This window comes from Trichosurus vulpecula, chromosome 5, assembly GCF_011100635.1.
Source record: "Trichosurus vulpecula isolate mTriVul1 chromosome 5, mTriVul1.pri, whole genome shotgun sequence".
In the NCBI taxonomy this organism is placed as follows: domain Eukaryota; kingdom Metazoa; phylum Chordata; class Mammalia; order Diprotodontia; family Phalangeridae; genus Trichosurus; species Trichosurus vulpecula.
The window spans coordinates 87148914-87173629 of NC_050577.1; the positions used below are offsets into that span (position 1 = coordinate 87148914).

The window sequence follows — 24716 nt, forward strand, 5'->3', positions numbered from 1 at the left end:
TTTAAATTATGACTTTTGGAGCACATATAAACATATTATATTTAAGTTTATGTGCATTTAGAAATTGTTACATTTGTTAATTGTGAAGAAAACAATAGTTTTCTCCAGCTTTATGCTTTTGGCTCATAAAATAAATGCAAATTATTTTATAAAGAAACAAATTTGAGTTCTTGAGAATGCAAATCAGTGAAGTGAACATTTGGGACAGTTTTTTGGTGTATTTAGTGTTAGACATATTCCTTAGCTTTCAGGTGTTTTAACTGAATTATAACCTAATACTAACATTTATATATATTTCAGCTTTGTGCATAAATTAAAACATAACAGTCATTTATTTAATGTTACTGCATCAATGAATAATTTTATTTTTACATTTAGATTCTTGAAGACTTGGATGAACAAATTTATATTATTACACTTGAGGAAGAAGCACTTCAGAGGAGACTAAATGGTATTTAAGTGTTAAATATTTAGACCAAGAAATTATCATGTAAATCAATAGTGCAGGGTCTGAATAAAATAGACTATGTCTGCTGATTTGGAATCAGAGCTGGGGAGAAGGATGGGCTGCAGCCTAACAGTGTAGCTATATGACTGAGGCATCAGTTCTTTCCTTAATCAAAGTGATGGTTCAGAGAGGGGTATTCAAACTTGTGACATTATCAACTGTGGAGCAGAAGCATCTCACCAGCAGATGCATCTTTGCAAAATCTTAGTCAATTTTAGTGAAAGATAAACTTTCAGTTACTTGGTTGTTGAAGTTTTACACATTTTCATGTGATCTTATTGATAGCTTGGGTTGCTCTTCTATTTCTTTATATTCTGAAATCATGGATCCAGGCAAATTACAGAACCATCAGTAATTGTGACTGGTATTTATATGCTTTAAGGTTTGCCAAAAACTTCATACACATTATCTCATTTGAGCCTTACACTGCTGTTTGAGGTACATTCTACAGGTATATTCCTCTTTTTACAGATTAGGAAACTGAGGTTCAGAGTGGTTAAGTGACTTACTCATTGTTTGATAGTGTCATAGGCAGATGTTAAACCAAGATCTCTCCTGATTCCGAGGTCAGCACCCTTACCACACTATATCCTTAAGGTGTCAAAAACTTGTTTTCTTAATTATTTCTTGAAAGTAAATTGTTTTTTGGCCTAAGGTTTTGAAGGTCATTTTAAACTAGATTGTAAAGCATCTTAGAAAATTGAAAAGTTTATTTTTTAAAGTCCTCTAATAGTTTTTTTAATTGGTCTCTAGTAGAAAAAAAGGAAATTAATAAAGGAGTAAAGATATACAAGTTTTTCTTCATTTGTTTTTATTTTAGTGATTTTTTTTGTCCTGAACTGGTTTCTCAATGTATGAAAAGTTATGTGATTTTTTCCAAGATTCAAATATTTAGCAATAAATTATATTTCTATTTTAATTCAAAAAAATATGTTATAAGGATGTGTTTTCACCAAAGTGTACAATTCTGAAGTATCTTAAGTAAAATTGTACATAAAGATTTAAGTAAAGAAAAATGTATGTTAGATTTATTTTGAAAAGTTGTTTTTTTCATGAAGGATAGAGTTGGAACCATTGTACAAAAATTAAAATTGATACCACATACTGAGGGGTAAACTCTTAGATCTTTGATCCCTTACACTATTAACACCACTTTGTGTGCCGCTATATTTAGTTGTTAGTAGTAATTGAAAATAAATGAGTGTTACAAATTTTATTCAGTAACAGTGTTATCAGCTTCGTACTGTTGCATTAAATTTATGAATCTTTTTAGAATTTAGTGTAGATAGTCATGATAATATGTGATAAATATATACAAGCTGCCAAGAATTAAGATGGTTATACCTTTCAGCAATGTAGGATGTATTTAATCCTGTCACATAGAATTTAATTTCCTTTCTCTCCTCTCCCACTAGTTTTGAGATGTATGTTATTTCCATTTTACAAATCAGTAACTGAAATTCAAAGAGATTGGACATGTGTCATGGATAGTAATAGTGTTAGGAATACTAATTGAAATAAACCCTTTACCAGTCTTACTTCCTTTTTGCCCCATCTTTTCTGGAGTGGACAAAAAAAAATACCCCTTTAGTTATTTTAAAATCTTAAGGCTTAAGCAAACTCCTAAAGTTGGAAGTGTCACTGGGTAGTAAAGAAAAAGAAATATTGCGTAGAAGGCCAAGTGCATCTTTAAATGAAGTGGAGCAAAGAAATTAATATATAGGTGTTAATAAATAATAGATTTTACATTTTAAAGTCATTAAATGGATTCAACAGCACATTTTTGTTTTGTATCATTTTGGTGGGCCATATTCTGCTTGTGTCTCTATTATTATGTGAGTTGTTTCTTTATAACATACACATAAAGATCTGTTTACTGAGACTCTTTGAAGACATCATAGAGTGATTATTATGGTTACTGTTTGATGTTAGTTAGCTACTGTAAAATAGTTAAAGTGGAAAATATCAGGCCTGTTAGTAGAGGCCTGTTTATGGTGTAAGATGAATGCTTCTACAACAAAAAGTCAGATAATCCATGTATGGGTTGAATGTTTTCATTAGTCCATCCCCAAAGTTAGAGGACCAACATGCATAGGATCTGCTACTTTTAGTCTAAGAAAGTATAAAGGATGTAATTCTAGTCTTGTGAATTAATTTTATTTTGGTTATTCTTTTGCTTTTATGATGTAATTGAGAAAACCTTTCTTTGGCTATATTCTTATACTCTGTAGAATTACTCGAAGAGTGTGGATTTTATTTAATGAAGATTCATTCCCAAATATACACTATGCCAAGTTATTATTGTAATTTTAAAATTTTAGTAATATTTTTCCCAATTACATGTAAAAACAATTTTAAAAATTCATTTTTAAAAATTTTGAGTTCCAAATTATTTCTCTCTTTCCCTTCCCCCCCATTCTCCTCCATGAGATGGTAAGCAATTTGATATAGGTTATACATGTGCAATCATGCAAAAACATTTTCCATATTAGTCATGTTGTGAAAGAAGAAACAGACAAAAAAAACCATGAAAAAAATTGTATACTTTGATCTGCATTCACACTCTACCAGTTCTTTCTCTGGATGTGTATAGAATTTTTCATCATGGGTCTATTGGATGATTATTTTGCTGAGAATAGCTAAGTCTTCACAGTTGATAATCATAGAATATCGCTGTTACTGTGTACAGTGTTCTTCTGGTTCTCATTTTACTTTGCATCAGTTCATGTAAATTCAGGTTTTTCTGAAGTCATCCTGCTTGTCCTTTCTTATAGCACAGTAATATTCCATTATAATCATATACCAGCACTTGTTTAGCCGTTCCTCAATTGATGGATATCCCCTCAATTTCCAGTTCTTTTGCCACCCCAAAAAGAGCTGCTATAAATATTTTTTGACAAATAAGTCCTTTTTATTCTTGTAATTTCTAAGGTAACAAGGAATCATTAACAAAACCATGTGGGATTTTATGCTAGAAAATGTTAAAAGTTATATGGTGGAGGAAGAAGTCTCATTTTGTGTGTTTTGAAGCAAGCTTTTCACTAAAATTTGTGGAAATATTAGTAAGAAAATACAGTCACAAAATTTGAGAAATGTAAGAGAACTCAATGACTCTCTGGTTCAACTTGTACATAAAACGAATCCCTACTACAACACACCCAACAAATGGCCCCCTCTTAACACAGCTTGTTCCACTTTGAATCAGTTCTAATCGTTAGGGAGTTTTGCCTGAAATCAAGCCTAAATTTGCCCTCTGGGCCAGGGAACAAATCTAATCCCTCCTCATTTTGACAGCCCTTTAAGTACTTGAAGATAGCTGTCATGTGCCCCCTGAGTCTTCTCTTCTTCAGGCTAAACATGCCCATTTCCTTCAACCAATCCTAATATGACATGGTCTCAAGGCTCTTCATTAATCTGATTGTTCTTTTCTGGACATTCTCCAGCTCATTAATTTCCTTTTAAACCTGTGACACCTAGAATTGAATACAGTATTCCAAGTGAAGTCTGATGAGGGCAGAGTACATTGGAATTGTTACCTCCCCATTTCTGGAAATAGTGCCTCTCTCAATGCATCCCAAGATTACATTAGTTTTTTTTTTTTTTTGGCTACCATATCATACTACTGATTCATATTGTATTTGCCATCCACTAAAACCCTCAAGTCTTTTTTGCAGAGTAAGTGCTATTCTACTATGCCTTCCATCTTGTGTTGTAAAGTTGTGTGTTTGTGGTTGGTTGTTTTTTGTTTGTTTGTTTTTGCACCAAAATATAAAATACTACATTTATTTCTGTGGAATGTCATCTCATTGGATTCAATCTAGTGCTCTATTCTGTCAGGATCCTTTTGAATCTTGACTTTATCATCTCATATGTTATCTCTGCCTCCTAGATTGGTGGTGTCTGCAAATTTGATGAGCATGCCATCTATACTTTTATATGCTGTTCATAAACATGTTAAGTGGCCTGGGGCCAAGCACAGATCCATGTGATACTCCACTGGAGATTTTGCGCCACCTTGACATCTGAGTCATCAACAAGTCCCCTCTGAGTCTGACCATTCCATCAGAGAGGAATCAATTCTGAATCCATCTTAGCTGTATTATCATCTAGTCCATATCTTTCTGTCTTCTCTACGAGAAGAGTGTGAGATACTTTATCAAAACTTTTTGTTGAAATCTAGATTATACTGTTTCTATAGCATTCCCTTCATCTACTAGTTTAGTAATCCTATTGAAGAAATGAGGTTAGTCTGACACAACTCCCCTGTCAATGAAGCTATGTTGGCTTTTTTTAATCACTTTTTTAAATCTCTCTATTTATTTGTCAGCCATCTTTTTCATTATCCTGTCTAGAATTGTCCCTGAAACCAAAGGCAAACTCACTGGCCTGTTTTCAGACTCTCTTTTTCATTTTGAAAAGGGGCAACATATGCCCTTTTTCAGTCTTGTATTACCATTTGTATTTTCTATGATCTTTCAGATATCAATGACTGGTTCAACAATCATACCTGCCAGTTCTTTCAGGACTGAAGATGTATCTAATTAATCCTGGCCGGGTGACTTTAGTTCATCAAGGGCATGTAAACGCTCTTAGTATCTCCTTATTTTAGACATCAACTCCCTGTTAAATTATTTTTATTCTGAATTTTTGCTGTAGTGGTCACTCTCCTTGACAGAGAAGACAGAAGCAAAATAAGAATGGAACCCCAATGATCATCTCATTTCCCACAAAAGTCCTCTTCCTTCATTGAGCTTCCTTTTCTCCCAGTATCACTTCAGAGCTTATAAATTTCTTATTCCTGATAGTATTCTTACAGGACTGTGACACACACATATATATATATATATATATATATATATATATATATATATATATATATATATATATATATATATATCCTCTTTTACCCAGCCTTGCTTCCATCTTCTGGACATTTATTCTTAAAATTTAAGTTGGTTTGTGAGTTTCCTATGCATTCACATCAGTATCTTCAGAAAAAAACCCATTTTTGGAATTGGAATTGTTCTCCCTTTTTCTTCAGAATTTTATTCTTGAGCGTTTGCTATTCCTTCTGGGCTAACTTCCCTTGTGTTTTAGTCCATGTCTTTCCTCTGAGCCTTTTGAAATCTATTTTCAGAAAATCTAGGATGCCTGTCAGACTACCCAAATTTCTTCTTTTCTTTCACAAGCTGTAATTGCTTTCTCAGAGGGTTCCTATCATTCCCCAGAAATTGTTTCTTCCTTGTTAGTAAGGATCAGATCTAGAATAGAATTTCCCCTTGTCAGGTCTTCCATCTTTTGAAGGATGAAATTACCAGTAATGCAAATCAAGAAGTTATTAGTTGCTTGGCTTTTTACAGAGAGATCTCCAGCAGATATCTTGAGAATCTGTCTCCCATCACTGCCTTGATGCCAGGCTTGTGACCTGTTTCCTATATTCCTCATCAGTTTCCTCTCTCTGGCTAGGTGTTTTGTAATAATACACTACCATTTCCAAAATTACTTCTGTTTTTCCCTCATTGAGCTTTATCTACCCATTATAATTCTCTCTGGTTCCTCTATTTCCTCATGAGTATACCTTCTTAATAAACCCTAATCTAGCCACATTCCCTTCTCCTTTTCCCATTTCTGTTGGATAAGGTATACTTATACTCAGTGTAGTCTAGTCATGAGTTTCATCTTTCCAAGTCTCTATGGATAACTATGAGGTCCCTTTGCCTCCTGTCTGTTATTTCTACTGAGTTTTATTTATAAAATGCTTAGGGTGAATATTTCTTAATCTATATTGGGATTTTAGTTGCAGAAAGCAATAACTGGTAAGGATTCTTAGTTGTTATTTATCTTTCTTTAAAAAAATGTTATGGCCAATAAGGTAGCACATTATTGACACTCTTATTAGAACACCATACTATATTTGATAGATTTTGATGTGATAGGACCTATTTGGCTACTGCAAATGGTGCCTGACAACATGTGTGAGATTTTACAATATTGTCTGGCGTTTTTGAGCATGATGTTTGAGATGTCCATAGGGAGCTATTTTCTTTATTATTAATTTATTAACATATGAAATATAATAAAGCTATTATTCATCCATTTATGTTGTTGACAATCCAGTAATATAACCCATGTCTTGTAACCTGTGACCCACATGGTCAAGAGGAGTAGTAAGCATGTGTCTTGCTCTAGCTGTCACTGCAGGCCTCCTTAGCACCATCTCTCATCTTATCCTCCTTTGCTTCAGTCTCAGAAGATGATTTGGTCTTTCTCCTTACCAACAGCAAAGCCTTTACTTGTGCCTTTGAACCCTGTACCCTCTTGTTCCCTAGCAGCTTTCCCCTTTAATCATCTTTTCTGTATAATTTTCAGCCTCTTCTCATATGATAGTTCTTTTCCTGCTGCCTTCAATCCCCAGATATTCTCCATCCTTAAGAAATTCTCCATCCTTTAGGATTCTCCATTCTTAAGAAAAAATTCTTCTTTCTCCTTAATAATCAAACTCCTTAAAAAGAACTAGCTATATCCACTGCCTCACTTTCTTGCCTCCAACTTTTATCAACCCCTTGAAATCTGGTTTTTGTCATGGCTGCTCTCCTGAAATTGCTTTCTTCAAGGTTATGACTCTCTTCCTTCTCTCCGGTTGCCCCTTCCCTCATTCCCATCCACTTCAGCCCTCCCCTCTCATTTTCCCCTACTCACCCGCTGCCCATACCAACATAGATCTGCTCATCTCTTCCACTGTGTCCTTTGGAATGCCTCCTTCATAATTAACAATTTTTTTCATCTTGAACAATTTCTTTTTTCATTCCTTTCAACTTCTGAGATTCAGTGAGATTTGACTCCCTTTTGATGACATTACTTCCTTCCTTCTTTCCAGTACTGGCAGTACTTTCATTTGTTTCTCTCCCCTTCCCCAACTCACTGGTGAGTTAGACTATGTCTTGCTCCCCATTGATGCATCTAGACTCTCCAGTTAGTATCTTAGTATTCATTCCTCCTTTGATATTCATACTTTACAAATTTATCACGCAATCCAAATTCTATGACATTCTTCTTACTTCCTCATGAGTTCCATGCCTGGCTTATAGTCTTTCTTTCCACTCAGGTTCCTGCCTTCATCCCAGGGGACTTCAATATACATACTGATGCTTCCCGAAATATCTTAAGTTCCTAATTTCTTGATCTACTCTATACCAGGACCAACTCATTTGCTCCCTTCTAGCTACACACAAATACAATTGTGCCCTTGAAAGCACTAGTCCTGAAGAGGATGCAGTGAGGCCGAAGACTCAACCTTTTGCCCTCAAGGAGCTTACTTGCCATCTTCTTAGGGAGATAAGACGTGGATATAAAAATAGTAACTAATAATACTGGGCAATGAAAATAAGCACCAAATAAAGGTTAGAGTAAGTGCTGTGAAAGTTTATTATCTTTTCTCCATATTCATCATACTTGACTTCTTTGTAGCATTTAACATTATGGATAACCTTTTCTTTCTGGATATCCTCTTCTCCAAATTTTTCTGAATCTGCTTTCTCCTAATTTCCTTTTGTCTCTCTCTCAAAAGAGGTTCTTCTTAGCCTCTTTTGTTGGTTCTTCATCCATGTCATACCCACTAACAATGGGTGTCCCTAATGGCTCTGCCCTGGGCTCTCTTCTCTTTTCCCTCTATACTGTCTCACTTAGTATCTCATCAGCTCCCAGGGGTTCATTTATCACATTTATTCATATGATTCCCAGATGGGAATATCTAGCCCTAGGCTTTCTCTTGAGCTACAGTACCATATAGCTCCAGTTGTCTTTTGGATGTCTTATACTTGGTAACTCATAAGTGTCTCAAACTCAACATTTCCAAAATACAGAGTGTTCCCAAAGTCTGGACACATAGGAAAAAAATGCATATTTTTAAGAAATGAAATGAATGAGAATTTCAACAATGTTTTATTTAATTGGAATATTAACAAATAACATCTTCAATATGATTTCCAGCATTTGTGATGCAAAGGTTGATGCGCTTTGCAAGATTCACATGAACTCAATGCAGTAACTCCACATTGCCGTTAATTTTGGCACTTTCAATCTTTATGCATTCAGTCAAGTGTGTTGCATCTGTGATTTTCATTGAGTACACCTTCTCCTTTAGCATACCCCAGAAAAAGAAGTCAAGGGGGCTAAGGTCTGTTAATGTTACAAATATTTCAAAATATGCATTTTTGCCTATGTGTCCAGATGTTAGGGACACCCAGTAAAACCCGTTATCTCTCTTTCTCTCCAAGCTTTCCCCTTTTCTGAACTTCCCTGTTACTTTTGAGGGCACTGCCATCATTCTGGTCATCCAAGTTCACAACTTTGTGTCATCCTCAACTTTTTGCTTTAATCCCACATGTATAATTCATTGCCAAATTTTAATATTTTTACTTTAACATCTCTCATATATACTCCCTTCTGTCTGCTTATATAACCACCACCCTAGCTCAGTCCCTCTCTACCCCTTGAACTATTCAAAAACCTTCTAACTTGTCTCCCTGCTCTTTCCCCACTCCAGTCCATACCTCAATTCTGCTACCAAAGTGATTTTCTAATGCATAGGAATCAAATTTAAAGGCCTCTTTTTGGCATTCAAGCTCTTCATAATCTGGCCTGTCTTATACTTTCCCACTCTTCTACCTACTCTGCAAATTCAGTCACATACTCAGGCTGTTCCTCTCACATGATGCTCTGCCTCCTGTCTTTATGCTTTTGTCCTGTTGTCCACTATTCCTGGAATGTTTTTCCTCCTCCTCTACCTCAGAAATTGGCTCAAATCCAACCTGTTGTAGGAGGCCTTTTCTTGCCTTCCTCACTGTTAATGCTGTCTCTTCTGAGATTACTTTCCATCTTCTAGTTATTTACCATTATCCCTTGCACATCATGGGGTATCAGCGTGACAGGGGCTCGGTGCCCCTACGATCTAGAAAATCCATTTAAAATTTTTGGGCCTCGCTTCATCCCAGAGAAGAAGTCTGAATTTTTTCCTTTATGGGGTGTTTACAGTACCTTATTGTAAAAATTTGGGTTAAGTATTTGATCATAAGCTCTGCTGGCTTTAATGTGTCTCACTTAGTATCTCTATTTCTTTCCCAAATACCTTCTTTCTTATCCCTGCCCTCCCCTTACCTTCCCATAGCAGGACAGTTGGCATATTTTGTCAATTCCACCTCTGCAGCTTCTGCAAAATTCCCCCCAAATTCCCATTTAATTTCTTATGCTGACCTGTGGTATATAGAAACTGTGATGAGGAAAGTCATGATGTGGAAGGGATAACTGTACATGTTGGCTCCTTCTTTAGAATGTGAGTGCTTTGAGTTTTGTGACACTTATTTTTTTCCTGCATGTCTGAATCATTCCATTTCATTCTCTTTAGCAGAATCCTTTATGTTGGGTTCCCTATATGATTGTACCTTAGAACTCTATCGTGGGTCCTCTTCTCTCTCCCTGTTCTTTCAATGACCTCATCCACTCCCGTAGATTCAGTTATCATTGTTATAGAGAGGATTCCCCAAACTGCATGTCTAGCCCTTATTTTTCTTATTTCCACAGTTCCAAATCTCATCCTGGATATCCCATAGCCATGTCAAATTCAAAATGTCCAAAACAGAAATTTTTATCTTTCTCTATAAACCTTTGGGGAAGCTAGGTGGTACAGTGGACACAATGCCAGCCCTGGACTCAGAAGGACATGAGTTCAAATTTGGCCTCGGAAACTTTGTAGCCATATGACCCTGGGCAAGTCACTTAACCCTGTTTGCCTCAGTTTCCTCATCTATAAAATGATCTGGAGAAGAAAATGGCAAATCCCTCCAGTATCTTTTCTAGGAACACCCCAGATAGGGTGATGAAGAGTCAGACATGACTGAAATGACTGAACAACAACAATAAGCCTTCATTTTCCTGATTTCTCTATTTCTTTCCCAAATACCTTCTTTCTTATCCCTGCCCTCCCCTTACCTTCCCATAGCAGGACAGTTGGCATATTTTGTCAGTTCCACCTCCTCACCTTTTCTCATTTCCATTGCCTATTTACTCATACAGCCTTCCCAGCCTAGGACTTCATCCCCTTTCACGAGGAAAAAATCTATATAGTTTTATGCAGTATGGGATCAAGGAGAAATAATAAAGTTAATAGAATTAGAGAAGATTTCTTGGAAGAGATGTCAGCTATAATAAGTCTATAAGGAAGGGAGGGCTTTTAGTAGATGGAAAGATATGCTACAGACTGCCCAAAACACAAGAGACAATTTATAAACTACTGGGAAAAAGTACAGGATGAGACTGGGGAATAGCAAGTAATTTTCTTTGAAAGCGAATGAATATTAAGACTGGAAGGGTAGATTAGAGCTAGATTGTAGAGCAACAGTGTCAAACTCAAATAGAAATGGATCTTTGTGGGCAGTATATTGTGTTTTAAAAAATTTATTCTTAACAAACACCAAATGAACATTTCAACATACATTGTATAGTAAAAGGAAAGGATGATAATGAAACTATGATTTTTTATTACATAGATCTTCCTTTTCTTTTTAACTGTATAATAATTCAAAATGTAACCTTGAAGGCTTATCTGTGATTCTTTCTGGCCTTCATTCTCTCCTCTCATTTTTATTTGGGAGGTGAGTGAGACCCTCTCCCTAAGCCCTTTCTCTTTTCCTACCTCTCCCTTTAAGAAAAAAAAGAAAGCAAAATTTTTACAACAAAAATGCATGGTGAAGCAAAACAAATTTCTACCTTGGCCATATCCAAAAAATGTATGTTTCATTCTGCATCTTGAATCCATCACCTTTCTGTCATGAAATGGGCGCTTTATCAGGGGACCTCTGGAACCTTGGTTGGTCATTGCATCATTAGAGTTATTAAGTCTTTAAAAAGTTTATGGTCTTCACAATCTTGTTACTATATAAATTGTTCTGGTTCTATTCACTTTACTGTGCATAAGCTCATACAAGTTTTTCTGCGTTTCAATAAATCTGTCCCATTATTTTTTATGCATAGTAATATTTCATTATATTCATATACCGATATTTGTTCAGCCATTCTTTAATTAATGGGCATTCCCTTTATTTCCAGTTTTTTGCCACTGATAAAAAAAGTACTACAAATATTTTTGTACATATGGGGTCCTTCTCCTCCTTCTTTGGGTGTTTAGGCTCCTTAGTGTTATCTTTGGGTCATAGCAAAATGTAAGCACAGCTTAGTGTCTTTGGGGGCATGGTTCCAAATTGCTCTCTAGAATGATTGGTCTAATTCACAGCTCTACAAACAGTTCATTAATGTGCCTGTTTTCTCCTAGTCTGGGGTGGGGAATTTGTGGCCTCGAAGCCACATGTGACCCTCTAGGTCCTAGGTGTGGCCTTTTGACTGAGTCCAAGTTTTACAGAACAAATTGTTTTATTAAAGGGATTTGATTTGTTGGATTCAGTCAAAGGGCCACACCTGAGGACCTAGAGGACCACACGTGGCCTCAAGGCTGCAGATTCCCTAACCCTGCCCTAGTCCCAGCAATATTTGTCATTTTACTTTTTATTTTTACATTTCTGCAAATCTGATGGATATGAAGTAGAACTTCAGAGGTACTTTAATTTGTATTTCTCTAAGTATTAGTGATTTAGAGCATTTTTCATGTGGTTATTGATAGCTTGAATTTCTTTTGAAAACTCTTGTTCATATCATTCGAATGGCTCTTACTCTTACAAGTTTGAATCGATTCATATCTTAGAAATGAGATACTTATTGAAACATGCAGTAAATGTTTTTTCCCAAGTAATTATTTTCCTTCTAACTTTAAATGTTTTGGATTTGCATATGCAAAAACCCTTTTAATGTTATGTAATCAGTGAGATGTTGGTCTCTACCTAATTTCTGCCAGATTGCTGTCCAATTTTCCTAAAGCTTTTATCCTCATTTCTCAACCCTCTGCAGTCTGACTTCAAACTCCACTATTTGACTAAAACTGCTCTTTCCAAAGATTGTCTCTTAACTCTTAAATACAATATCTTGTTCTCAGTTCTTATTCTCTTTGCCCCTTCTGCAACTTTTTACACTCTTGATTATCCCCTTCTTGGACACTCTCTTTCTTGTTAGCTTTCATGATAATCCTGCCTCTTTGCTTTCCTTTTACCTGACTGACTGCTCCTTTTGATAATACTACTTCTCACTTTTTGGTAGAACTAGTCATCAATGAAAAATTCAATCTACCTATACAAAATCAAACCCACGATACTTTTTAAACTTATTCTGTACCAACAATTAAAATAGTCCTCTCTCATTAAGTGTTGGTATTCCCCAAGGCTCTATTCCTAGCCTTTTCTCTCTCACTCTAACTCTTGGGAATCTTATCGGCTTCCTTGAATTCAAATGTCATTTCTAAGTAGAAAAGTCCCAAATCTAGAAGCGCTAATTTCTCTGTTGAACTCCATTCCAACATTTCTAGCTACCTGCCACTAAATGTCCCATTTGGATCTCATACACATCATGTCCAAAATGAAACTCACTAATTTTTCTCCCACTCCCATCCCATATCCAACTCTGCAGTTTCTGTCGAGGGCGCCACCATCTTTCTAGTCCCTCAGGTTTGCACATTCTGAATCCCGCTGCCCCCAGCGTCCAGTCAGTCTTATTTTGATTTCACTTCTGTGTCCATTCCTTTCTTGTTACCTGGTGTCCTCATGGCCTCTCACCCAAGCTGTTGTAATTGCTTCCTACTGGACGTCTTTTTTTCATTATTTCCCTGTCTCTGATTCATCTTCCTTGTAGGTGCTAAATTGATATTCCCTAAGATGTAGGTCTGACTACGGCATTCCCCTCCACCATTACACACTTAATTTCCTATTGCTCACCTTTGTGAACTCTACATTCAGTCAGACCTGCGTTTTAGCTCCTTTATGGTCTCTACGTCCTGTATCCCACTTCTGTGTCTTTGTATAGGTGCCTGGCGTATGGGACATGAATTCTCCTCTTACCTGTACTTCTTGGAATCCCTGACATAATTCAAAGCTTGGCTCAGGTTCTGCCTCTTAAAGAAGACTTTTCCTTACCTGCCCAGCTTTTGGTGTTCTCTACTGCCTGTATTACTTTATATTCCCCATACACTATATATACATATGCATATACACACACACACACACACATACACACATATATACATGCACACACACACACATATCTATATATGATATAAGCTTCTTGAAGTCAGGGACATTTGGGGAGTAGTGTTGTCTTTTTTTCTCCCAGTGCCTTGTACAAAGTAGGCATTTAATAGAAGTTTATTTAATGGAATACTAATAGGCCATACTACTGTGTCAGGGAAATCATACTGATTTTTTGAGTAAAGGCATTATATAATCTATGAAGTTACCAAGGAGTTTCAGACAGCAGTAGGATCTAAATATTAGAAAACATTGTTGTTAATCCAGTCTTCTTAAACTTGACCCCTCTTCACACAGTCTTTGATCTAGGTTCACTGTCCTACTTGCCTCTGTCTTTTACTCTGTGCCTTTACACTGGCTTTCTCCCATCTTTAGAATGCTTCTTTGCTCACCTCTATGCCTCTTAGTTTGGTTGGCTTCCTTCAAGACACAATCTCAAATCCTGTTTTCTGCAGGAAGCCTTTCTTAGTCTTCCAAGTTCTAGTGCCTTTCCACTTTGAGGTTACTTTCTGTCAACTCTCTCTCCATCTTGTATGTACCTAGTAATTTACATGTCATCTCCCACATTTGAATGGGAGTTCCTTGAGGGCTAGGATTGTTTTTTTTCTATTGTGCCCCTAGCACTTAACAGTGCTCTGGCACATAGTAAATGTTTAATAATGACTGACTGACTTAATAAGATGCAATATTGCATGCATGTTGACTTGCTGATTCCTTTAAGGCAGAAAATATTTTCAGCAGTAGCATATGCAGTTATTAACCATGAAGGGCAACATGTATGTTTATGTATATAAACATGTATGTGTGTATATGTATGTGTACCAAAGACCTAATACCGGCTAATGTCTTAAATAGAAAAGAATAATAAGCAAATTCATGAACTGTGTTTCTCTTTATGGATGCATTTCAAAACTGCTGTTGTTTAATGCTTTTGGCCTTGATTAAAATCATTAGCAATTCAAATTTATTTGCGTTTCACACAGTATTTTGAATTACATTTAGCATCTGACATTGAGGGTCTCCAAACTCTTACCTACCTTTAATCACCTTTAATCTAGACAGAAAATATTACTTAAATAAATGTTAGAATAGAAGTAGGGAAGGCAATTCCTGATTTTCTTCCTTATTGAAGATCTTAGCCAGTGTCTGATATGAAGCTGTAACAGATATATTATGTAATATCAGCAGATATTTATTAAGCAGTGACTGTGTTAACTGGTTCTGTGCTAGATGCTAGGGATATAAAGACAAAAAGTGACAGTTCTTGCCTTCAGGTAGCTTATGAGTTTCCATTTTTAATGCCTATCAGAACTTGCTCAAACAGCAATATTTCTAAGTTGCACCAGTAACATTTGCCCTGAGGAAATTTAGTCTTTTCTGTATGTGGTGATTTAGTAAATTCATTGCATTTTGGATAAGAGATATTATGAAAACAGTGGTAAACCAAAGTGATTCTAAGCATTTGAAAGTTACTGAGTAGACCTCATGATCTTTAAAGTAAAGAGATTTCTTATAAAAGCTGATTTTTAAAAAACAAATTTCTTCTAGCACATATAATGAATGCTGTGTTCTACTTTTCTATTCTACAATTGTATCCTCTTCTTCCAAAAAACCTCAGCAACCCCAAACTTGTTATGTGATGAGCATCTTTCTGTTTTAGAGGGTTTGCTCCTTGTTGGGAGGCTCTAGTTCAGGGGTTCTTAACTTGTCCCCTAGGGATTTCTAAGGGGGTCTATGTATAGATTTCAGAGGATCCATGATCTTGGATGGGAAAAGAATTACATCTTTATTTTCCCTAACCTTTAATTGAAAATTAGTATGTTCTTCAGTTATTTTAAAATTTTATTTTGAGAAGTTCATTGGTTTCACCAGAACTACCAGAGGGGTCCATGAAACACTGACGGTTAAGAACTCCTTATTTGGTTGTTTAAAGTTGTTTTAACAAATTGCTCACACATTTCTCCCTGGTTTTTATTTGTTTAGGCTGGCATTGTATATGTTAAAGTGTTCTGGTTCCTGTTCTTTAAAATATTAATTGTAATGCACAGTAGGAAGTCATAATATAAAGTAAAAAGTTATATTACTTTGTAGACAATATAATGACTGAACAGTATCAGTTGAGGGCACTTTCGTTATTGAAAAAAATATTGGACTTTGGGAAATTATAATATCTTGGAAGCAGAAATATTTTCAATACCCACATCAGTCTTTCAGCTGAAGAATAAAGCTGGGAAAAGTTGCTCTTAGCTATTAGTTTTCCTGAATCCAAAGAGACGGGTGGGGCAGGATCAAAAATAACTTACTTGATCAAAGTTATTGGCTCTGAAGGTATTCTTACCTGTGTAAGAAAGATGAAAGGTGTTGTTTTTATTGCACGCTAGTAACAGTGTAATTTTGAACTAATTGGTGTTGAACTGCCAATCACCTAGGGGGAATGCAAATAGATACTCTTACAGTTTCCTTTGAGGTAGTGAAATCTTATGTCGGGGCTGGAAGAAAAACAGAATAATACCGTTAAATTGACCTTAAATGAGCTGCTTTGTGGTTTTCTTGGAGAATCCCTTCTAATTTTTCACGACTAGTCCAAACAGGTTTTGTCTACCAATTTGACTTATTGGCTAGACAATGCTGACATTGAACTTTTTAGGAGCATTTTGAAATAATGTAATTATGATATGATGCTTAAATCTAGTTTGCCTCAGCTTTTTTTGTGTGTGTTTTGCCATTCTTCTTATTTGTTTGTATTGGCAATTTTAAGTCAAAATTCTGCCAAACAAAATCATTTTCTAATAACGGGAGCAAAGTAATACTCTACTAAAAGGGCAACTTTTGCTTTTAGTGTTATGTATTATACTGTGAGAAACTGACTTTTATAAAGCACAGTTTGCTTGAAAATATGAAAGTGTGTTAGATGAAAATTTTATGTTAATTTCCCTTATAAACCAGACACATGTATGTCCAACAAAATTAATGCTTCAAAAATAATCTCTTTTAAGTTTGCAAAAAAATCATGTTTGACCCTCCAAATGCATGTACTCTAGACATGTGCTCTAGAATCAAATGGGAAACAATTATTTTCATGTTTCACATAATTTCTTGATAGCAGTATATTACAAATGAATGCATTTTGATTCATTCATAAGATCAAAGCAAATTCCTTTATAAGCCATATACACTCCCTAGGTTTTTCTAATTTTTTATTATATTGGAGACTATAAAATTCAGGGAATGAAATCTGTATCTGGATTTCCTAGTCATAGTAACTTCCATTATGGTTGGATAATTGATTTTTCTAGTTAAACTCAAATTCATAGAATCATAGATTTAGAGCTGGGTAGCACCTCAAAGGTCATTTAGTTGAACTCACTCATTTTATAGGTGAAGAAAATGAGTCCTAGAAAAGTGAAACGACTTGCCTAAAGTTAAATAGTAACAAGTGGGAGAGCTAGAATTTGAACCCTTTTCCTCTAACTTCAAATCTAGTACTATTTCCATTGTACCATGCATGCTTCTTCCGTTAGTAAGGAGTTACCATGAAGTTTTAAAAATAAAATGCAAGAGAATATCTTTATTACTAAAATAGTATAGATCACATTATCTTCAGTTCATTTCAGATCTCATGTTTTAGCCTTCCCATTAAGAATCTGTTATGTTATAGCTATATGAAAGTTCCAGGTAATGGCATATTGAAATGAAGTATCGATATTAACATATTTTCATGTAAAGATAAAATATCCAGTTTTATATTAATATAATTAATTTCTTAATTAGAAAATAGTACATTTATGTGTACTAAAGATATTGCTTTAATTCTTTGTTCCATATAAAATCTTCCTTAATAAATGATGAACAACATTGATATTAAATAATCATTATTCATTAATGAGTTAATTACATGCTTTCTGAATCACTGTATGTAGTCCTAATGCTCTTAGTATAAAAGTAAGGGATTTTTGAAATAGTACATAGAAATAGGCCCTGCTAGAAAGATATTTTCTGAGACACATATAGACTCAACAAAAATAATGTATGTGGAAGTTATATTAAGGTGCTAAAGGAAAATCAACATATTTTTCTCTAAATAATTTAAATGTTAATATTTTTATTTCTTCTGAAACCCAAACATGGAAGAACCTATCAATATTTGAAATGTTTTACAATTGATTCTAATTGAATATAAGCACTATCTGTCTTGTAGTGTTGTTTCACAGGGTGATAGTATTTTTTTATTTGTTTGTTTTGCTATTTTTCTAAAATATCATTTCTTTGGACAGGGTTATCTTCATCAGTGGAATATAATACAGTGGAACTGGAAAAAGAACTTGACAATGTGAAGGCAATGAAGTCAAAATTAGGTATTCAACTTTTCTACTACATTGACTTGTTATTGCATCTTACTGAAGAATATTTTATTTGATAAAATATAAAAAGTTTTAATTTTTATTAAATATTAAAAGCTGTCACCATGACCAAAGATGTCAGATGGTTCTTCTCTGGGGGCAGGGTGTGGGGTAAGATGGGACACACTTATTTATCTTTTAAAGCTTGTTATGTATTTTACCCAGAAGAAGATATCTTCTAATAGGCCAGGAAAGGAATGTAGGATGTCAAATAGGAAGTGTAAATGGAAGTTGTGAGTAAAACAAACAATGGCTAGGACAGCAAGAGAACATTAGAGATGGTGAATAGGCAGGATATTAAACTAAGAAATCATCTCACCATCACTGCATGTTGGAAGTCCTCATCTGCAGACCTTGAAATGCCCTCAAAATCTGATGACTCTCAATTTGAGAAACCCTGAGCCCAAATAATAATTGAATTTCTTTTAGATAGTATCTCCTTAGTAGGACACTAATAAACAGTGATTCCTCACATCACTATTTATTATAATTTCTAAGTTCATAGCGTATAGGTGATCACTGTACCACCACAACCTAATTTTACAGATAATGGCACTAAGACCTAGAAAGGTTACTAGACTTGCCTAAGGTCACAAAGACACATCCAGAACTTAGAAAGTCAAGTAACATTTATTAAGTACCTCCTGTGTGCCAGGAGTCATGCTAGGTTTGTGGGATACAAAGACATAAATGAAACTGTTTCTGCCTTCAAGGAGCTTATGTTCTATTCAAGCCTAGGCCTCTGACTCAAGTTGTGTGATCTTTCAGCACTACAGCATGGCTTCCCAACGAACATTACTGAGTCCTGTGATCTTGCAGATAAAATTAAGATATTAAAATAGTCATATTTGGCATTTTAAATTAAAAAGAAGAAATGATATATGTATTCATCAGAATGTTTTAAAGATCTAGGTAGATGAAATGTCCATTGTGCTTCTAAACTTATCTCCAGGTCCCTCCCTATACTAAGTATTTCCAGGAAAACAAAGTAGCTTAGAAGAGTTCTTAAACTTACTCGTGGGCTTAAAGCCCAAAAATGTGGTGAATCTAGAACTGGTTTGTTGTGAGGGTCCACTGAGATAACAGCACAACTAAAGCAGTGAGCCCTGTTTATCTTTGGAGCAGGTTCTCTGAATAAGGCTTTATGGTTTAGTTCTGAGCAGCTGAAAGAGTCTCTTAAATAGATCTATGTTTGCATCTATTTTAAGTTTTATTGTGGTGGCAGGAATTTCTTTATGGGCTTTTTAATTTTCTATGGCTATACTAAGGTTGTGTGCAGGTTGGACTATATAATTGATATGGTAAACAGTAAAATATTTTCTTAATGGCTTTATGCCTTCAACTGTGGAATAGTTATCCATTCTTTCCCTACTTAAGCTTAAAAATACAAACAAAAAATGAGGATTTAGGTTCCTAAGATATTATCTAATTTCAGCCCTATCTGTAGATGAGGAAATTGAGAACCAGTGAAGAAATTAACATACAAGTCTTTTCTGTGTCTCTGAAATAATTTATTTCCTCATCTCTTACGTAACAACAGTATTCCATCACATTCAAATACCATAATTTGTTTAGCTATTCTATGATTGATGGACATCCCTTTAGTTTCTAGTTTTTTTTTTTAGCCACTATAAAAGAGTTGCTATAAATATTTATGTACCTATAGGACCTTTTCCTTTTTCTTTGATTTCTTTTGAGCATAGCTAGGTAAAAGATCATGCACAGTTAATAACTTTTTTGTGTATAATTCCAGAATGGCTAGCTTTTCCAGATGGCCAAAGGAGCTTGAAATATTTGATTAGATGTAGACAATTGCAGAGAGGTATCTCAATAGTTGCTGAGGCCTTAAAAGGTGAATTCTAGGTTTCTGGGGATTAGATCAAATTGAAGACTTTCCTTTGCTTTAAGGTGTGTTTAGTCTTGAATCACTTTCTCTTAGAAGGTCAAACTTTATTAGAGTCTCTTCTTTTACTGTGTACCTTTTCTTTCACCATGGGCACCAAGGTTTTCCCCTTCTTTTGTGAGTAGCTTTACTTGAGGGAAGAGGAAAAAGAAAGGTTTCATGACTTGTAACAGAGTTCCCTCTGTGCAGTAAGACTTTCACCTCTTTCTGAGCCCACCTGATTCCCAGCTTCCTATGACAAGAGCATAGGTAAAGTGCCACCTACTTCCATTTCCTGCTGTGCATGTCCCCTGATGAAAAAAGAAGAGGAGAGGTGTCTGGAAGTGGGAATTCCATCCCCTGCTGCTGTCTCCTAATCCCATTAGAGGGAAGAGGAGAAGAGAAACAGTGGTTTTCTATCTGACTGTCTGTCTTGTGCTGCAGTCTCGTGATTGATCTCCAGCCTCTTTTGGAAAGAGGAGAGTTGCCTTCTACTTAATGATTAACATATTCACACCTGGGGCCAGCTGGGTGGTACAGAGGTTAGAGCTGGGCCTTGAGTCAGGAACATTCATCTTCTTGAGTTCAAATCCAGCTTTAGACACTTACTAGGGGTGTAAGTGGCAAGTCACTTAACTCTGTTTGACTCACTTTCCTCACCTGTAAAATGAGCTGGAGAAGGAAATGGCAAACCACTCTAGTATCTTGCCAAGAAAACCCCAAATGGGGTCATAAAGAGTTGGACATGCCTGAAAAATGACTGAACAAAATTCATACTTGGTCATACCCTACACCTCCCAGGAATTTTGAACCCATTTAGGTAATCATCCAGGCCCCATTCCCCATTTTCCCACAGCTGATTCCTTATTCCTATCCTCCTTAATCCTCCCACCCCAAAGTCTCAGCCAAGCACTACATATTCCTTCTGCTCTGCCCTCCGGATTGTCTGTACCACAGGCAACAAATTTGCCTTCATCTTAAATCTTTTCCTCTTCTGTTCCTTTTGTCTTTTAACAATCACTGAGACTTGACTCCCCCACTGACACAGCCTCCTTGGCCATCCTTCCAGTACTGGCTGTACCGTTAACCTGTTCCCCTAGGCTCACAGGTTGGGGTGGGATAATTGGAATATTCCTTGCTCCCCATTGCCACTTCTAGATTCTCCCCCTGCCATCATCACTTGGTAACCTTCCCTTCTTTGAGGTCCATACAGTCCACATTTTCTACCTAATCAAAATCCTAGTAGCTGTTGTTTACAGACATTTAGGACACTCTTTTCTTTTTCAGTGAGTTCAGTACCTATACCACAGTCTTTCTTTTCTCCTCAACTTTTACCCTAATAATAATGGACATACATACATATTGAAATGCCTTCAAACATCCTAACTGCTCAATTCCTCAACCTTTACCCATTTCCCATGACCTACATCTCACCTCAGCCACGTACAAAGATCTTTATTCCCCTGATCTTGCCCCCCCACAAAATGCCTCAACTTTAGGCTCAAGAACTCTGAAATCCCCGTGTTGACCTTATCTGTTGGCTTTCTATTTTCCTTCTGCCTTCCCATAGCAAACCCTATTCTTTGTCCACACTGTGATCTCTAATCCCTTGATACTTCAATTCTCTCCCAGGCCATTACCCTTGCACTAGTTTCTCTCTCTTCTTTTCCTCAACTTGACCCTTTTGTGAACCAATTTAAGTCTACACTGTCCTCTTTTGAGTCCCTGGCTCCTTTATCACATCAGTGGTTGTGCCCTGCCACACCTTAGCTTTGGATCACTCTCACCGTTTGTTTCCTTTGTTCCTGTACATATTGTTATGAACAAAGGTAGAGAAAATCATACAACTTTTCTGACTGGGTCCGCTAAAAATTTATGTTATGAAACCTCAACTGAGGCTTCACCACTGCTAGACAATCCTTCTACACCTCCTTTCCCTACACTATCACCCTCTCTACAGTGGCTCTTCCAAACTTCTTCATCTGTCTTCAAACTTCCCATGGTTCCCTTCCCCCTTCCATTTCAACTGAGAACCTTGCCTTACATTTTACTGAAAAATTGGGGCCTTTCACTGAGAGCTCCCCTACTCCTTGTGATCTTATATCGCTCAAATGCCTTCTGCTACACACAAAGAGATGATCCTATTCTTTGCCAAGACAAACCTTCTACTTGCACAAGCAATCCCATTCCATGCCATCTCCTCCAGCAAATTGTTCCCTCTGTGATCTCTCCTCTCTCACTTGTTTTCAGTCTCTTGCTATCTACTAGCTACTTCCCTGCTTTCTACAAACATGCCCATGTTTCCCTCATCCTCAAAAAGCCCTCACTTGATTCTTCCAGCCTCACTAACTAATTGCTATCTCTTCTGCCTTTTGGGGATAGGCTATCTATAGTAGATGGTACCATTTTCTCACCTCTCATTCTCTTCTTGACCCCTTACAACCAGGTTTCCACCCTCATCATTCCATCAAAACTGCTCTCTCGGAAGTTACCAATGATCTCTTAATGGCTAACTCCAGCGGCCTTTCCTCAGTCCTCATTCTCATCAATCTCTATGCAGCCTTCCACACTGTTGATTGCCTTCTCCTTTCTATTCTTTTCTTACTAGGGTTTTTGACACAACTCTCTCCTTATTTTCCTCCTATCTCTCAGACTGCTCCTCATCTCCTTTTCTACATTCTTGTCCAGATAACTTACTCTAACCATAGGTGTCCCTTAGGATTCTGTCCTGGGCCTCTTCTTTTCTCTCTTTGTACTACTTTACTTGGTCATCTCATCAGCTCTCATGGATTTAATTACTATCCCTTTGCTGATTCTCAGACCTACCTTTCCTGCCCCTACCTCTCTGATGACCTCCAATCTTACATCTCCACCTACCTTTCAGACTTTCTGATCTGAACGTCTAGTAGACATCTTAAATTCAAAATGTCTAAAAAACTAAATTCATTGTCTTTCTCTCTTTTCTTTCTTCTCCACCACTATCTTCCCTACTATTGTAGAGGGTGTCACCATCCCCCCAGTCCCTCAGGCTGGTAACCTAGGAGTCATTTTCAACTCCTTACTGTCACCCCTCCCCCCCCATATCTAATCTGTTGCCAAAGCCTGTAGATTTTACTATCACAGCATCTCTCAAGTACATTCCCTGCTCAAATGCTACCATCACTCTCATTCAAGTCCTCCTAACTTCGTGCCTAGACTATTGCAATAGCCTGCTGGTGGGCATGCTTGCCTCAAATCTCTTCCTACTGTATCCTCCAGTCAGTTACAAAGGGACTTTCCTAAAGTACAGGTTCAATTACATCAATTCCCCGCCCCCCCCCCCCACACTCAATAAACTCCAGTGGCTGCCTTTCACCTCCAGATGTCCTTGGCTTCTTTCATGTCTCAGCTAAAATCCCACCTATGCACAGTCTTTACCAATCCCTCTGAATCCTAGTGTCTTATCCGTTATTATTTCCTATTCATCCTGCATAGAGCTTACTTGTATGTATCTGTTTTCTTGTTTCCCCCATTGGATTGTGAACTCCTTAGAAGAAGGAATCATCTTTTGCTTTTTTTAAATATCCCCCCAGCACTTAGCATAGCATCTTGCACTTAGTAGGTGCTGAATAAATGTTTATTGACTGAGTTGAAGTGATTTCCTAGGCAGAAAGAGAAAGATGAAGGAAGTCACTTTTCCTTAATTTTTGGTGAAGTCTTAGGTTGTGGTTGTCCCTTTCTCTGGTGGAACAGACCTAGTTGAGGGGTTTTCCTTGGTGGGGAGTGTACTCTCGCTCACTGGAAGAGTGGTGCGTGACTCTGGGCAAGCTGTTATAACTGCCTCCTGGCTTTGCTAACCCAGATGTTGGTTTATATTTAGTCTGTTTATAATGTATGTTTGTAATTTGTTACAAGTTACTTCCCTTAGTAAAGCAGATCAGAAGAACCTGTGCTGGGAGCTCTTGCTGCTGGTCTTGTTGGGTCTTATACCTCAACAGCAGCTGCTAGCTGAATTGTTGCTACAAAAATGGTGTAGAACTTTATTTGGACTTTTTTGTTTGAGTTGGGACTTTGGGTGCCAGGAGGAAGCCTGCAACAGCAGTGTGGGGAGAAGGACACATCCCCAAGAGAACTTTATTTAGAGTTTTTTGTTTCATTGGGACTTTGCTAATTAAAGCATGTTCGTGCCTGAGGGTACCCGAAAGAAGCTTGCAATGGCAGTGTGGGGAGAAGGACCCACCCTCAAGAAGGACTTTACTTGGACACTTTGTATTGAGTAAAGAGATTGACTTGCTTTGACCTAGGGGTGGAAGGTGTATTGTAAAACAAGTATTTGGGGGATGATACTGAATGATATGTTTGGTTTTGTTGTGAATGATATGTTTTAGTTCCCTGATTGATTGGATCACAATGTATAATGCTTTTATTTGTTCCAGGATCAATGGCTGTTTAGATTATGTAAAGCCAGGTATCCTGGAAGGGATGGAGATGTATCAGTAATTAGGGTGGGACTTTCTTTTACTATTTTCTCTTTTAACACTTATTTAGTCAGGTGCTTTTGATGAGTCTGGCCTTTGTTTCTTTTATTGGATCAGGAGTCTTTGATGACATGCTTGCCTCAAGGAAAAGCCTAGTTTACATGGGTTTGAGTCACATGTTTCTGATGCCAGAAGCTTTTAGACCACGTGGGTTTGAGTCACATGTGTGTGAAGCTTTTAGGTCATGTGGGTTTGAGTCCCACATTGTGATGCCCTTTGACCTTGAAC

General features: G+C 36.6%; 1 protein-coding gene across 1 annotated transcript in view; it reads left to right on the forward strand.

Annotated features, from left to right (window-relative positions):
• The window catches only part of LMBR1 (limb development membrane protein 1), a 198603-nt gene that overhangs the window by 134590 nt on the left and 39297 nt on the right, over positions 1-24716 (forward strand). Inside the window, exons 9-10 of the mRNA XM_036761244.1 lie at positions 379-451; positions 17964-18044. Of these exons, the coding sequence (XP_036617139.1) occupies positions 379-451; positions 17964-18044 (154 nt within the window). The remainder of the gene's footprint in view (positions 1-378; positions 452-17963; positions 18045-24716) is intronic.